This window comes from Abramis brama (assembly GCF_963993115.1).
Source record: "Abramis brama genome assembly, chromosome: 7".
NCBI lineage: Eukaryota > Metazoa > Chordata > Actinopteri > Cypriniformes > Leuciscidae > Abramis > Abramis brama.
In genome coordinates, this window is record NC_139969.1 from 40,223,685 (window position 1) to 40,239,511 (window position 15,827).

A 15,827-nucleotide genomic window follows, 5' to 3' on the forward strand; every position below is an offset into this window, starting at 1 on the left:
TCTCGTCGCTTGATAAACTTAAGATTGAGCCACTGGAGTCACTTTGACTATATTAACGATGTCTTTAATAACTTTTCTGGGCCAGCAAGTTTTAGCGTCTTTAGAAGCCTATGGAGGAGTGATCCAGCTCTCAGATTTAATCAAAAATAACTTAATTTGTGTTCCGAAGATGAACGAAGGTCTTACGGGGTTGGAACAACATGGCGGAGATCTGAAACTATTCAACATTTGCGATTTATAACCTCACATTGGTGTATATGCTCTGTCCCGCCCGATCAGACGAGGTGATGAATGTTCAGCGAGGCGTTCACAGAGCTCATATTCCCTCTGACAGGTCCTACACACGGAGTCTGGAGCTGCTGGAGCTCCTGGTCCCCATGTGTGTCTGGAGCAAAGACACGAACACGGGAATGCAACAATCCCCCGCCAAAAGACGGAGGTCTGCCTTGTCAAGGAAGCAGTAATCAGAAGAGAAGTTGTTAAAAATCTCATTCTCATGTTGACAGTTTTACAAACAACACCACTTCTTTCTGCATACAATATTGAGTCTGCCATTGATGCTCATGTTGGTTGCAAGACAAGCACCAATTTAAATGACTATTTTGGGTTTACCTTTAGCTAATGTTGTAATTTAGTTCAAATATGTTACTTTGTTTTGTCAGATGAATGATTTTGAGTGCCGGCTTGTGGCTCATCATGTTCCTCTTACTCCTCTTCTATTGTTTATCACTATCTGTAGTGTCCTATCAACATAAGGCAGAACACATTTTTTTTAATTGTTTAATTTGTTGGTGAAACAAATCACCAATGAAATAAATGTTATGTGATCAATTGTAATAAGGTTAGTGAGAAGTGTTTGAGATTTGAAATCAAGATATATATAATTATTTTTTTTCTCCAAAATTAACAACTGAACTTCCTGAAGCTATACTGTATGTTACTCTAAGCTAGGAGAAGAGCACAGAAATTATATGGACTACTTGTGGTACATTTATGGTGTTTTTTATGTCCTTTTTGGGACTTAACAGCCCCAGTTCTCATTAAAAGGCACTAAAATTTACTTCTTTTTTTTTTCATCTTGCATTTCAGAGTTTCGATAATGATCAAGTTCAAACATACAAAGAACACAAATGACATCAGTTAAATTTTACTAAAACATGTCTGTGTTTAATGCTTCATGAATGTAGGAAAGATAATAAAGTGTGTCCAAACCTCTGATTCGTAGTATTGGTTATATATCATTTAGTTATTATATATTTATATTCATTCAGAGAAAGCCAAAAAATACATATTTCATTTATGCAGATGTTGTCATTTTGTGTACAGTCCTTCATGTTATGTTTGTTCCATTCTGTGTTATGTTAGCTTTATAGAGAGCAGGTTAACTCAATGTGCGTTCATATATAAAATAGCTCGCTCAGTTCACCTCATATCGAGCAAAGAGGAGGTCGTCTCGTGGCTCAACAAGCCTTTGAATGGTGCTTTATGCAGAGAGTCACAAAATACATGTTTACAACTTATATTTCATATTTATGCAGAAAATAAAAACTGTGCTGAACAGCAAGAGGGTTGAAGTTTCTTTATTCAGTCCATCAAACACAACGCAGAGTGGATTCCCATCAACCAGGGACACGTTACACTTGCTAATTTCAATGTGCTGAAGTTCCCTATAGTTCCCTAAACAGCGCTTAAACGAGTGTCCGCAAGAAGAGCCAGTCCAAGCCGATCTGAGAACGCAGGGGCAGGGCAGCCCGTTTTAGCGGAAGCAATACAATCGTTTATAAATCAATAAACTGCTCAATCAAACCAAGCCTGCCTGTGTGTAATGAAAAAACCCAATTTAGCATATATGATATGTATTTTTCAGACCATTCATTAAAATTGAACAATTCATTCTTAGAATTAAACAGTATAGGGCCTCAAAATGATGATACCAAAATAACATTTAGTTAAAGAACCAGAATTTAAAAAGGATATTAAGATGTCTTTAATATTTCTTGGAATACAATGCAACAAAAATGGCTAAAGTCAACAGATTTTACTAATAGATCTACAAATTGCTCTTCACCCCTGATCTCTGCCCTGGCGCTGCCACTGTCCAAGGTTTGCTGTGTGTGTTCACTACTCCTAATGTGTAAACTAACTTATGGGTTAAGTGCAGAGGCCAAATTCTGAGTTCTTGGCCTTCACTTTCACTAAAGTCATTTTCACCCCTGTAATTTTGGCTTCATCTCAGATGAAAATAGTACAAGAAATTACTTGTCACAGACAAAGTTGATATTGTTATGGACGATCTTATAGTTGAACACTTCCAGAGGGACAAAAAGAGCCGCAATTCAGATAAAGACTTTTACGTGTTTGTTATTTTTGCCTTTGGAAATTTTTGTCTTTGTATTATTCTAAATATTTTTAAAGAAAACAAAATTATGTTGTGATGATTCATAAACCTTTTTAAACAAGACTATGAGTAATTTTTCCCTATTAATACTAAATGAATTTTATTAATAAAATAGTAATATTAGCAACCAAACCTAGAACTGAAGTGGTTAGATGCTCCGCTGACGACCCTGGATTGACGTTTTGCATCTTTAATCTAAAGGCGATATTTGATTACAGTGGATTATGAACATGTTTTAGAAGGATCTAGGTATTACAGTGGAATAGAAATACAACACTTCCCAAAAGACCATAAAACAGTTGCAGCTCACACAGAACGCTGCTGCCAGATCGAGGAACCAGAAAATATGAACACATCAGAGTCCTCAGATCTTTACATCCGCTGCTGACGGGACGCTTTCTGTGCGATCCGAGGAAAACATTGACAAGCACAGTAGCCTTAGTCTTCGGCTGTGCTAAACGGTCAAACACACACAGAAGTGTGTCATGTGAGTATTCAGCAAAGCACAGATGAGCACACACTGTCTTCACTCACTCGAGGACTAATGCTCCTCTGATGGGGACTCACTCACATACAGTACATACTGTAACCTGTTATTCACTGTTTTTGCATATTTGTTGCATATTTGTTTGTTTTTTGTCATCTATGGACCTAATAAAATTAACTTATTGAAATGTTGTTCTAAAAAGTTTTAATCTGCCCCGAGAAAGCAGCGGCTGTTAAAGGGACAATGTGTAGTTTAAGTATTTTATTATCTAAAATCAATATTTTTATTCATAAATATGTCCTCCATGGTGTACAAATACCTCTGCCAATGATCTGACTTATCCTCGTAAACAAAGAATTTATTATCTTTATTTATTACATGGCTTGGCTGAATTCCAATGTAGAAATCGGTGTGTTATTTCTTGATAATATAATATTCGCTGCGAAGGATAACACACCGTTGTCATGAAAAACAAAGCGTTGCTATGGACGCGGAACGGACTATTTTCTTTAGGGGAAGCAATACAATCGTTTTTAAATCAATAAATTCCTTTTTAAATCAATATTTTGTGTCAAATTATTGATTTATTTGGTAGGTAGCAATGTAATAAGCGGGATAATGTAGAGCGAGGCGGTTGTTATAGCGAATACAACCCCTTCAGACTCCACTTCGCATCGGGGTCCCATTCAGCCTGTTGGGGTTGTTATTTGCTATAACCGCTCGCTCTACATTATCCCTTACATACATGGGACGGGTAGGTCCACGGAGGCTTCCATGTTGTTCCGCCATCTTGAAAAACATGTTAACAGGTTGGAGTGTGCACACTGCCTGCGAGAGATACCGACGTTCCTGCAACGGGAGTGTTCTCTGGCTAGAGCGCAGAACAGCGGAGTGTGTGTGGACAGAATGCCTTAGCTTGTGTTTTGGGTTAAGCTGCTTTGCTTTGACATAGTGGGAAATAGAATAATAGAAACAAAATGTATTAGCCTTTTTACCCATTATTATCAATCTAAATTAATCTCATTTTTAATTTAACTTAATTTCATTTTTCTTTATTCAAATTTCATTTTTGTTTTTTTAAATTTCATTTTTCTTTATTTAAATCTACCCTTTACTGTGTCAGTAATTTGTTAGTCAGAAAAATATTAGACTACCTTAAAAGTATTGCTTAATTTAACAGACCTGTGTGTGTGCGTTTTATATCACTAGTGCAGTGTCCGTTCTCGGAGCATATAAGCCCTGCCCGCGTGAGGTACGTGCGCCGCTGTTCTGTAGTTTACTAAAAGTTTATTAATTCTGAATGTGTCGCGTCTCGCGTGTCCATCTATTTTCACTGAATGCGGAACGGCTGCGTTCCAACTCCGGCGATCCGCAGCCCTCCGGAGCAGATACGCAGAGCTTCTATTTTTTGCCGGATGCCGGAGAGCTCTGCAACAATTCAGCACTTATATCGCGCGATCATATACGTGAATCTTGTGGGTCCTTGTGACCTCAGCTGTCAGTCATGGCCGCAGCCATTCCGCAACAAATCCGGACCTGGTGGGTATTGAAGGATGATGGAGCACAGAGCCGACACGCAGCGGAGCCGATCCGCAGCCGTTCCGCAGTTGGTGAAAATCCGGGTTAAGACTTTCGTTCATCTTTGGAGCACAAATTAAGATATTTTTGATTAAATCTGTGAGCTGTCTCACTTCTCCATAGGCTTCTAGGCAATTTCATTCTGCCGGTCCAGAAAAGTTAGTACAAACATTGTTAAAATAGTCCAAGTGACTACAGTGGCTCAACCTTAAGTTTATCAAGCGACGAGAATACTTTTTGTGCGCAAAAAACAAACAAAAATAATGACTTTATTCAACTCTTCATTTTCTTCCATGTGGGCCTCTGACACGAGTTCACGAGAGCGCCACGATGCATGCGCGAGAACTGAGAAGATGACGCAGATGGGTCTCAATGTAGTGTTTTAAATGGTTCTAAAGTGTGCATTTCCTGGATGTCCAAATCGTGAGAAACCAAGAAGAAATTAATGGCTTACCTTTAATGCCGCAAAATGAATGGCTTACCTTTCACACTTTCCCATCAAATGATCACGAGCATCATCTTCTCAGTTCTCGCACGTGCGTTGTGGCGCTCTCGTGAGCTCATTCAGAGGCCCACACAAAATAAAATGAATAGTTGAAAATAGTCTGGGGTTTTTTTTGTACAAAAAGTATTCTCGTCGCTTGATAAACTTAAGGTTGAGCCACTGTAGTCACTTGGACTATTGTAACAATTTTTTTAATAACTTTTCTGGGCTGGCAGACATCGATTACCCAGCAGTCTATGAAGGAGTGAGCCAGCTCTCAGATTTCATCAAAAATATCTTAATTTGTGTTCCGAAGATGAACGAAGGTCTTACGGGGTTGGAACAACACCTTTAATGCTTTTCAGAGTTTCTTTTTGAAAGGAATGTTGTGAACAGGATGTTTCATGTGTTGGTATGTTGTGGGAGTGGCATTTTAGAGTGTTTAGTTTAATTGATGAATTTGTTGAAGCTTGAGAGCATAAATAATTGGTAACTTAGTTGATATTAAAATGGCATTTAAGCCAATTCATAGGTCTTTAATGTGTTTAACAATGTTTAAACGGTTTCTTTTGGAACAAAGGATATTTCTATATTGAATGTTGTGGGTTGATCTTGTTTAATGTTATTTAACAAATTAATCCACAAGACAGGCATTGAGACCGGTGTAAAACACCTTTCCATGAGGTTGTTTTCTGCAATTTCATTGCAGTTCATTGCAAAAAAAATTGTATTGTATATAACACCTGATGTACTCGTTACATCATAAGAAGAATGGCATCTATGCTAATGTTAGTCTTTCTGTTTATTCCAAGGTTTACTGAAGTCAGCCGGATCCGGGCCGTATCCAGATCAGGTAGTGGACCTGCGCCTGGACCCATCCACAACGCATCCCTGAAGTGCCAGCCTCATCAGCCCTGTGAAGGCCTCATCGACACTACAGCCATCAGCACTGATCCTCAACAAACTCGTCTCCATACCGGCGTGACTCCGACTTCCAATCAGATGGAACTGGATAAATATTCTGAATGTTCTGATCCAATCTGACTTCTGATCTGTAATGCTGCCTGAATCATTATCATACACTGTTCGTTCTTTGCCCAGAGGAGAACTGAGCGACTGAGCCTGGGTTCTCCCAAGGTTTTTTTCTCCATTCTGTCACGTCACCTGATGGAGTATTGGTTCCTTGCCACTGTTGCTTTGGCTTTTGGCTTGCTTAGTTGCGGACATTTAATATTCAACAATATTATTGATCTGCCTTACTTAAGGTGGAAGATGACGCAATTTTCTTCTAGAAACAAACTTTGTTGTATTATTTATGTTATCACTGTAAAGCTGCTTTGATACAATCTGTATTGTAAAAAGTGCTATATAAATAAAGGTGACTTAACTAATGTAAATTGTTGCAATTACTGCTGCAGTTTTCAAAACACTACTTTAGTTGGCTGAACTTATTGGATGTAGTTTAGAAAACTTAACTTTAGTTTGCTGAACTTATTGGATGTAGTTTAGAAAACTTAACTTTAGTTGACTTAACTTAAATTCGAAGTTAACTTAACTAAATTAAATCAGTTCATTGAACTTCATAACTTGTCAGGTAAACTTTTCCAAATTTGTCAAGTACACTTTTATAAATAAGTTAGTTTAACTTAAAAATATCCATGCAAAAAGATAACAAAAAATAATGAGTTAAGTCAACAATTTTTTTTACAGTGTACCGTAGAAGCAACACGCATTTGAAAAAGCGAGGCGCTGTAGAGCATTATTCGTTTGAATGCAAAATACAATTTCACCACTAGATGGGAGAAATTCCTACACATTGTCCCTGTAAACCAGGGGTGGGGAACGTCCGGCAGTTTAATGCGGCCCGCGAGTCAATTCCTCCCAAAAAAAACAAAAAAACTTAAGAAACAAAAATCTCAGCAATTACTTTTCCTGTGATAGAAAACACAAAATAGGCAAAGTGGTAAGAAGCACGAGTCCACGAGCCGTAAGAGCAGGGCGAGGCCAGTAGCGCGAGTGTTAATGAGTCACCTGAGTTCAAGTTCAAGCACCGGTTTCAAGTTTCTCACGGATGAACTTCGGGGGCGCGCGCGCCGCACCGGTTTCAAAAAAATAACGCAGTCAGCACCGCCGCACAGTCTTCTGTCAGACCAGATGTTGTCAGGCTATATGTCAGTAAAACTCAAAGACTAACTTACGTCGTGCCAGCCGTTTGCTCGCGGCGCGCACTCTTCAATCACGCAAATGCGGCGCGCCCTGTATCACGCAAAATAAACTACTAGCATGTAACGTCGTGTTCTGTCGTCAATTAGCCTAAGTATTGAAATAACCAAAAGGGAGATTAAAGCTGCGTCAAAACTCTATGTCGGGGCTTTTGTATTCCTTTGTAGGCTACATAAATGTTACACATTTTGGTGTAGCCCTACTCAATTTTCATTATTAATATTCAAACATTTTATCAATATTGCAAATCTAAATTAATCTCGCTTTTAATTTAACTTAATTTAGTTTTTCTTTATTTAAATTTAGTTTTTCTTTATGTAGCGGGTAGGACGTAGGCAGTGGGAATTGTGCCTTGATTGAATCAGGTGGTGGTCATTTGGTCATTTGTCCATCTATATTGCACCAAATGCAACACTGCACCCTCTTGTGAAGTCGACTGGATGAGCGGTTCTCGAAATAATCAAAATGCAAACGGACAGACAGACACATAGAGATTCCTGCCTTTATTAGAGAGAAGAATGTTCAGCCCCCTCTCTCCGAAGCTTTGAATATTCGATGTTCATTACTACCGAAGCTTCAAAGCTCAAAAAATGGTATTCGGATCAGCCCTAAAAATATCTCCACATTCACTGAATGGTCCAGGTCGCTCTCACTCATCATTATATGTTTGGTCTAAAACACAAATCCTCTCATGTTTTACCGCAGGACAGCAAATGAGTAAATGTTCTGTCATGTTTGCAGGACTGTGATATGAAGAGTGTGTGAAGGAACATATCTAGCAACTGTGTAGAAGTGAATAGCACATAACAGGCACAATACCAGTATAAACATGAATATCTGTGGGTTCAATATGCGTCACATGACTAAACTTACGTCTTCGTTCTTAAATGCAACCGTTTTCTCAGTCCACACTACAACACGAAAACTGCGTTTTCAAAAGCATCCTGAAGGGTTGGGGTCAGAATCCCTTGCCTCTTCATCATATCAATATATATCCTTTACATTATTCCTATAACAAGTACTAATCAAGTTTATAATTATTAACTATATTCACGAGTGATTCATATATAGTTTTAATCCTATTTTGTTGTCAGCATTTCTGCTCATATATTTTTAAGTGTATTATGGTGTCTGTGACTGATCTTTATTGGCCTGGACGAGGACCTTGAGAACAGGCCCTTTGTATTGGGAAAACAGCTCATAATAGAGGAGGGCAAGCCTGAAGGCCCATCAGATGCTCTGTGTCTGTTTTCTGCTGACCAAGCTGAGGTTACAGGGGTCAACTTCTACTTGACTTACATGATCTAGTTCACAGTTCACAGAATTGTATTTCTTTCATGTGTATTTCTCTAGAGAATAAAGTGGACAGTATCTGTACTTCTTTCTGAGGAGGGAAGGTGTTATCAGTATGTTTTGGGTAGTCTGACCTGATAACACTGAGCTCAGGCTCTCTACAACCTTGGTAGAGCTGTGATTCTCTTCTGCTTTTGTGTGCGTGTTGCATGTTCTGTGCAGGTCTCGGGACCCTTCTCGATGACCTCCGAGGTCAACGTCGAACCTTCAGGGACTCGGACGACAATTATCTTGACTAATGTCAACGTACCCTACTGTCTATCTATAAGTGTAGAATTGTTTAGACTTTGTTCTCTTAGCCAATCAGAAGTAGCAAATATGTAATGAATGTCCTTGGAAATGGTATAATTGGTGTGAGATTTTGTGTAAGGTAGAGTTAGCTTGCGACCTCCTCATGAGACTTTGAGGCTGGCTCTACCAATTTAACTGCAAACTATTCTCCAGTAAATTTTTACTTATTTGTTTGAACTTCACGACTCCTGGTCTTCTTTCATCATATCTGGTCCTGGGTCTGAAAACTGTATACAATCCACTTTGGAGAGTGTTTTCGTTGCTAAAACGGCGTCTCAGTGCAGACGGAAGGCCAAAATGGAGAAGGCGTATTAGTGTGGACAAGGCCTGAGATAACAAGTGTGAATTACAGCTGTGTGTAATAGTGAAGCTGCTCATTTATTTACAAACACAGCGGTTATCACCTCAGTGCTGAGAAACAGCCCATAATCAAGCTTTCAGTAGCAAAGCAGTTTTATTTTAAACATTCACGTTCATTTCTATGCTCAATGTTTCTGTTCTTCTTAACTATAAAGTTGCATTTCTTTACTATAAAGTTTGCACCTTAGTAAAAAAATAAGTGAGTCTGTTTCAAGATACGACATTAAAAAGACACGATCTTTGTGGGAAACCACATTTAAAACCACATTTAGAAGTGGCTCAGAACGAATGCGAAAAAATCGGATCTTCTGTACTGTACCTGCTGCTGAAGCTGAGGTTATCTCCATCGGTCTGGCCTCGTCCGGCCGCCTGCGACGCCTTCTTCCCCAGCTCCAGCATCTCCTTAATGTTCAGCTCCACATTCATCACGGATATGTAGCCGTCTGTGAACACGACAGCAGAAGAGAGACCGTCTCCTGTCAGTCTCAGAAACTACATTAACTCCTGCAAGAGATTCTGTAGGACACTGGGATGACTTTCAGAAAGTGGTCAACTTTATCTTATCTTAAAGGGGTGGCTGATTATGATTTCAGTTTTCTAACTTCAGTTAGTGTGTAATGTTGCTGTTTGAGCTTAAACAACATCTGCAAAGTTATAACACTCAAAGTTCAAAGCAAAGGGAGATATTTGCTTTTACAGAAATCGCTTTAAGGACTACAACAAACGGCTGGCAGAGGCTACAGGAGCTTTATCCCGGGTTAGTGACATCACCAACCCTAGAATTTACTTATAAAACGGTTAGTTCCAGTCCTTGATTCTGATTGGTCAATAGCTTTATGATAAAACACGGCTGTAACCGCTTCACCCAACGGTTCTATGTATCACTACACAACACCCCTAGCAACCACTCTTAGCAACGTCAACATTCTCAGTGATATTGTTCATTGAAGTTTATAGAGTGTTGTGAGAGATTAAGTTAAGCGAGTGTACCTGCATTTACAGCTCAGTCCTATATTCATAAGAAAAAATCTGTTTGAATGTCCGCTGCGATATCTTGTCCTTTTAACAGTTAAGGGGTTTTGCCGTGCTATGACACGTATAGTCATTTGTCAGTTGTGTCTTTCTTCTCTGTGTTCACAAGTTCGAGTCTTTTCAATGTAAAAGTCTTCTCTTCTGACTGACTCACTCATAAACACAGTCTTTGTCTCCATCTAATGGCGAAATAATGTATTTAACTTCTGTTGCTGTTCACGGTCAGGGACTACTTTTTCCAGCAGAAGGAAGGCTTTTAGTGATTTTACTTCATGAAAGTTGCATAATGCATAGATACATATTTTTCGGCTTTAATATTTGTATTGTGTGGCAACCGTTTTATAAAAGCAATAAGGCACTCGAAGCAAGTGCTGTATGGTGAATAAGTCACGGCTGACTTCATTGTGCCAAACAACACCCTTCAGCCGTGACTTATTCACCATACAGCACTAGCCTCTCCTACCTTATTGCTTACACAATCCCCGCCCGCGGGAACACGATTTATAGATTATCATGACAGAATCTGCTAATCAATGTCTAGAAGATGGTTAACTCCACATCAGCAACTAACCATTCAGAAATGTCCTTCTTGAGCCTCTCAATCTTTGTCCGACTCCGGTTTAAACATAAAAGGCTAAAAGTTGTTGAAATTTTCAGCGTGTGTCTGTGTGAGGTAATCGGAGCTGTTAACACACACACACACACAAGCTCTTGAAGCTCCGCCCTCTGTGCCGGGAGCAGCAGCTCATTTGCATTTAAAGGGACAGACACAAAAACTGCGTGTTTTTGCTCACCCTCAAAAAGTGACAATTTTAACATGCTATAAAAAAAACATCTGTGGGGTATTTTGAGCTAAAACTTCACGTACACACTCTGGGGACATCAGACTTATCTTGTGAAAATGGCATTATAGGACCCCTTTAAGGAGTAGTTTCTGCTACAGTATAAGCCATGACTAGAAGATCTGTAAGAACGTCTCACATTTGTGGTTGGCGTCTCTGGCCAGCCATTTGCCCTTGGGGCAGTTCACCGTTCGGATGATGCTGATGAGATCCCCACTTTTGACGGGCAGGTCGTATTTGCGGAGTTTGCTGGCCGCCAGCACTCGGGCCCGATACATGGGCTCTTCCAGTCCGGTGATCTATGGGGAAACATGGGCAATATATCAGGACCTGCAGGACGCCTGGAGGAGTTACACTAATGTATGTCACCATTAAAGATCGGAGCAAACGGCATCTAGAAAAGTGTGCTTGTGCTATCCATCTTTAAAGCGAACACCAGTGCGTTTGAATCTATATCTGCGCTACATTAAGTGTGGCTTTAATTTATGCGTCTGAATTCACTTTAAACTTCTTGTGCAACATGTTCCTCTTTTTGTCCTTCTCTTTCTGCTCTTTCTTCTCCTTCTCCAGACGCTGCTTCTCTTTCTTCTTCAACTCTTTATCCTCCTGGTGTTCAGGGCTCAGCTGCTTCTTTCTGGAAGAGTCACACATGTTTTAGCAGGTCAGCGTCTATGAGGAACAAGCTTTGCTCAGAGTCTCAGTTGGTAAATCACCAGATTGGCTGTGTTTTTAGCAATGAAACATTTACATGTGTTACAAGTTACGTATATAAGCATACATCTCATGTCCAAGTGAAAAACTCCCAATAATAAGAAATCATAAGAAAGACATAAAATTATAATCATATTTAATATAATTGAAATTAATCCAGTTATTTTAAGGTAATAATTATATATTTTTGCTTGCTCAGACAACATTTTCACTGGCCTCAACACAAAAGCCTGATTTATTAAGATTTTTTTTTTTTTTTTTTTTTTTTTTTAACTCCACACTTTTGCTGGAAAATGATGGAAAACAAGGCAAAACATTGCTGACTGTATACATATTAAACACATTCTTACTGGTACTATTACAAGTCGTTTTTGCAAATTCAGCAAAACTTCTAGATAATATCTTTGTGACAAATCAACAGAATTTGAAACAATAAAAAAGGTGCGTCTCAGAAAACTAAATCTGATGTACCAGATTTAGACCAATGGATCTAATGGCATGACTGGGCCAAAAGGGCATGTGACCGTACTATAGCCTGTCCAGAAGAGCTATTTTCATGACTATAGTGTGCATTAGCGCCTGCTTTTTTAGCGGCGTTGGTTATGGAAGTATTTTCTCCATTTATTTCTCCCATTGGGATTTTTAAAAAAGTCTTCGCTAAAGCGTTATAAGCCATGAACCAAACCAACCAGCTACGAGAACCACAACATTACAAACTTTGATTTGAAGCAAAAAAAAAAAAAAACTTTAGAAAATTGGACAAAAAGACAAAAGGTACAAGACTGAGAACTTAATGGCTTTAGTGAGAAAGAACTACAATCTCATGAAGCATTGCAGACAGCATAACTGAATTAATAATAAATTAATTTAAAACTACATGTAGGAAAGAGAAAGAGATCCAAGGCACTCTTCTTCAAAATTATTTAAAAAGCCTTTATTTAACTGGCTATATCATGGTAGACAATTTAAAAGACATGGGGGGGAAAAAAGCAACCCACGCGTAGCGGCACAAACAGCCTTCTTCAGGGTGTGCTTTCCAACCAAACAACTTCCTCTTTTATGTGTGCTAATTAGAAACACAATTGAGTGACATAATACATGCACATACAGAGAAAGTCCACTAGGTGGCTACATTGCAAACTGAATCCAAAGACAAAAAAAAAATGATGATGAAAGACAAAAGTAGGCTATAGGGTTTACTGTGGCCTGTAGCTCATATATATATAGAGAGAGAGAGAGAGAGAATGTTTCTCTCTGTAAAAGTAATTTTAATCGGACACCACCCCGAATACTCTTTTTAATCGTTTCTAAACCCTCAACCATTAGGCCTTCTGGATTACTATTGTGCACATTTTGGAAGTGTTTTGCCATAATCTAAATTAGCTTTTCTAATGGCATTTTTATGCTCCGATACTCTGTCTTTGAGGACTTTCCTCAGTGGACTTTCTCTTGGTCCGGCCTACATAAAAGCATCCACATTTGCATGATAACCTGTATACCACAAAAGTAGTATTGCAATTAATTAATTCTGCTGTTAATCAATCTTAAAAATAAGCCAGTTAAATAAAGGCTTTTAAAATAATTTTGAAGAAGAGTGCCTTGGATCTTCTCTTTCCTACATTTATTTGAATTCCCGACCCCAAAGAGCACCTTCAAACACTTTTTTATTGAACTCCCTGAGCACCCTGGACATTTTTTTGTCTTTCTAATATTAAACTACTTTCACATATTGTGAAAGAAATATTCACACACCATATAGTTTACGTTTTTTGCAGAATGCGCATATAGTATATACAGTGAGGAAAATAAGTATTTGAACACCCTGCTATTTTGCAAGTTCTGCCACTTAGAAATCATGGAGGGATCTGAAATTGTCACCGTAGGTGCATGTCCACTGTGAGAGACATAATCTAAAATAAAAAATCCAGAAATCACAATGTATGATTTTTTAACTATTTATTTGTATGATACAGCTGCAAATAAGTATTTGAACACCTGAGAAAATCAATGTTAATATTTGGTACAGTAGCCTTTGTTTGCAATTACAGAGGTCAAACGTTTCCTGTAGTTTTTCACCAGGTTTGCACACACTGCAGGAGGGATTTTGGCCCACTCCTCCACACAGATCTTCTCTAGATCAGTCAGGTTTCTGGGCTGTCGCTGAGAAACACGGAGTTTGAGCTCCCTCCAAAGATTCTCTATTGGGTTTAGGTCTGGAGACTGGCTAGGCCACGCCAGAACCTTGATATGCTTCTTACAGAGACACTCCTTGGTTATCCTGGCTGTGTGCTTCGAGTCATTGTCATGTTGGAAGACCCAGCCTCGACCCATCTTCAATGCTCTAACTGAGGGAAGGAGGTTGTTCCCCAAAATCTCGCAATACATGGCCCCGGTCATCCTCTCCTTGATACAGTGCAGTCGCCCTGTCCCATGTGCAGAAAAACACCCCCAAAGCATGATGCTACCACCCCCATGCTTCACAGTAGGGATGGTGTTCTTGGGATGGTACTCATCATTCTTCTTCCTCCAAACACGTTTAGTGGAATTATGACCAAAAAGTTCTATTTTGGTCTCATCTGACAACATGACTTTCTCCCATGACTCCTCTGGATCATCCAAATGGTCATTGGCAAACTTAAGACGGGCCTTGACATGTGCTGGTTTAAGCAGGGGAACCTTCCGTGCCATGCATGATTTCAAACCATGACGTCTTAGTGTATTACCAACAGTAACCTTGGAAACGGTGGTCCCAGCTCTTTTCAGGTCATTGACCAGCTCCTCCCGTGTAGTTCTGGGCTGATTTCTCACCTTTCTTAGGATCATTGAGCCCCACGAGGTGAGATCTTGCATGGAGCCCCAGTCCGAGGGAGATTGACAGTCATGTTTAGCTTCTTCCATTTTCTAATGATTGCTCCAACAGTGGACCTTTTTTCACCAAGCTGCTTGGCAATTTCCCCATAGCCCTTTCCAGCCTTGTGGAGGTGTACAATTTTGTCTCTAGTGTCTTTGGACCGCTCTTTGGTCTTGGCCATGTTAGTAGTTGGATTCTTACTGATTGTATGGGGTGGACAGGTGTCTTTATGCAGCTAACGACCTCAAACAGGTGCATCTAATTTAGGATAATAAATGGAGTGGAGGTGGACATTTTAAAGGCAGACTAACAGGTCTTTGAGGGTCAGAATTCTAGCTGATAGACAGGTGTTCAAATACTTATTTGCAGCTGTATCATACAAATAAATAGTTAAAAAATCATATATTGTGATTTCTGGATATTTTTTTTTAGATTATGTCTCTCACAGTGGACATGCACCTACGATGACAATTTCAGACCCCTCCATGATTTCTAAGTGGGAGAACTTGCAAAATAGCAGGGTGTTCAAATACTTATTTTCCTCACTGTACATATATCTTAATAGCGTAGGGAGACTGACTCAAAATGCTTCATGGGATTGGCCGGATCTTTTGGTGCGTTTTGCTTGTTTCGAGACTCTGATTGGTGTAATTTTCTGCACAGCATCATGGGTAATGTAATTTTCACCAGGAATTCTGCTGTTAATCAATCTTAAAAATAAGCTGAAATAATGTGAGCTGACGGCCTCAACAGAAGCAAATGCCATCGATTAACATCTCGTAGCTCACAGCAGGGCTGAATATAAAGGTTTATAAGGTTTCTGTGAAAATCTATTTCTCTGTGGAGAAAATGAATACTAGTTTTTACTTGAACCATTAAGAACGTTTTCTCTCATAATTTACATCAATGCGTTGTTCTCAAATCTAAACCTCCAATTCTTCAAAATCTTGTCCTCCCTCAAAGAATCTGCTGAGGACATGGGATGTGTTTGAGTTTATCATTAGATTCTTTAAAGGACATTTTTTACCCACATTATAGTAATGAGATTTAGTTTTCACAGATTACAGTAGAGTACATGTATCTTCAGTCACAAAACAAAACAAATCTCATAATACCTTTCGTGATGACTGTGGCCATTGTGATCTTCAGCTGTATTAGACCTTCACATCGCGAGGGGAAAAACAACAAAAACAAAAGTATGCACTGCAAAAAATGCT

General features: G+C 39.2%; 1 protein-coding gene across 1 annotated transcript in view; it reads right to left on the reverse strand.

Moving 5' to 3' along the window:
* Positions 1-243: 243 nt before the first annotated feature.
* Positions 244-15,827, reverse strand: part of LOC311087548 (uncharacterized protein) — a gene marked incomplete at its 3' end in the record, with an annotated part of 37,574 nt that continues 21,990 nt past the window's right edge. The window contains exons 9-13 of the mRNA XM_084120873.1: positions 15,726-15,770; positions 11,550-11,682; positions 11,188-11,347; positions 9,494-9,617; positions 244-385 (exon numbers count right to left, since the gene is read on the reverse strand). Of these exons, the coding sequence (XP_083976999.1) occupies positions 244-385; positions 9,494-9,617; positions 11,188-11,347; positions 11,550-11,682; positions 15,726-15,770 (604 nt within the window). The remainder of the gene's footprint in view (positions 386-9,493; positions 9,618-11,187; positions 11,348-11,549; positions 11,683-15,725; positions 15,771-15,827) is intronic.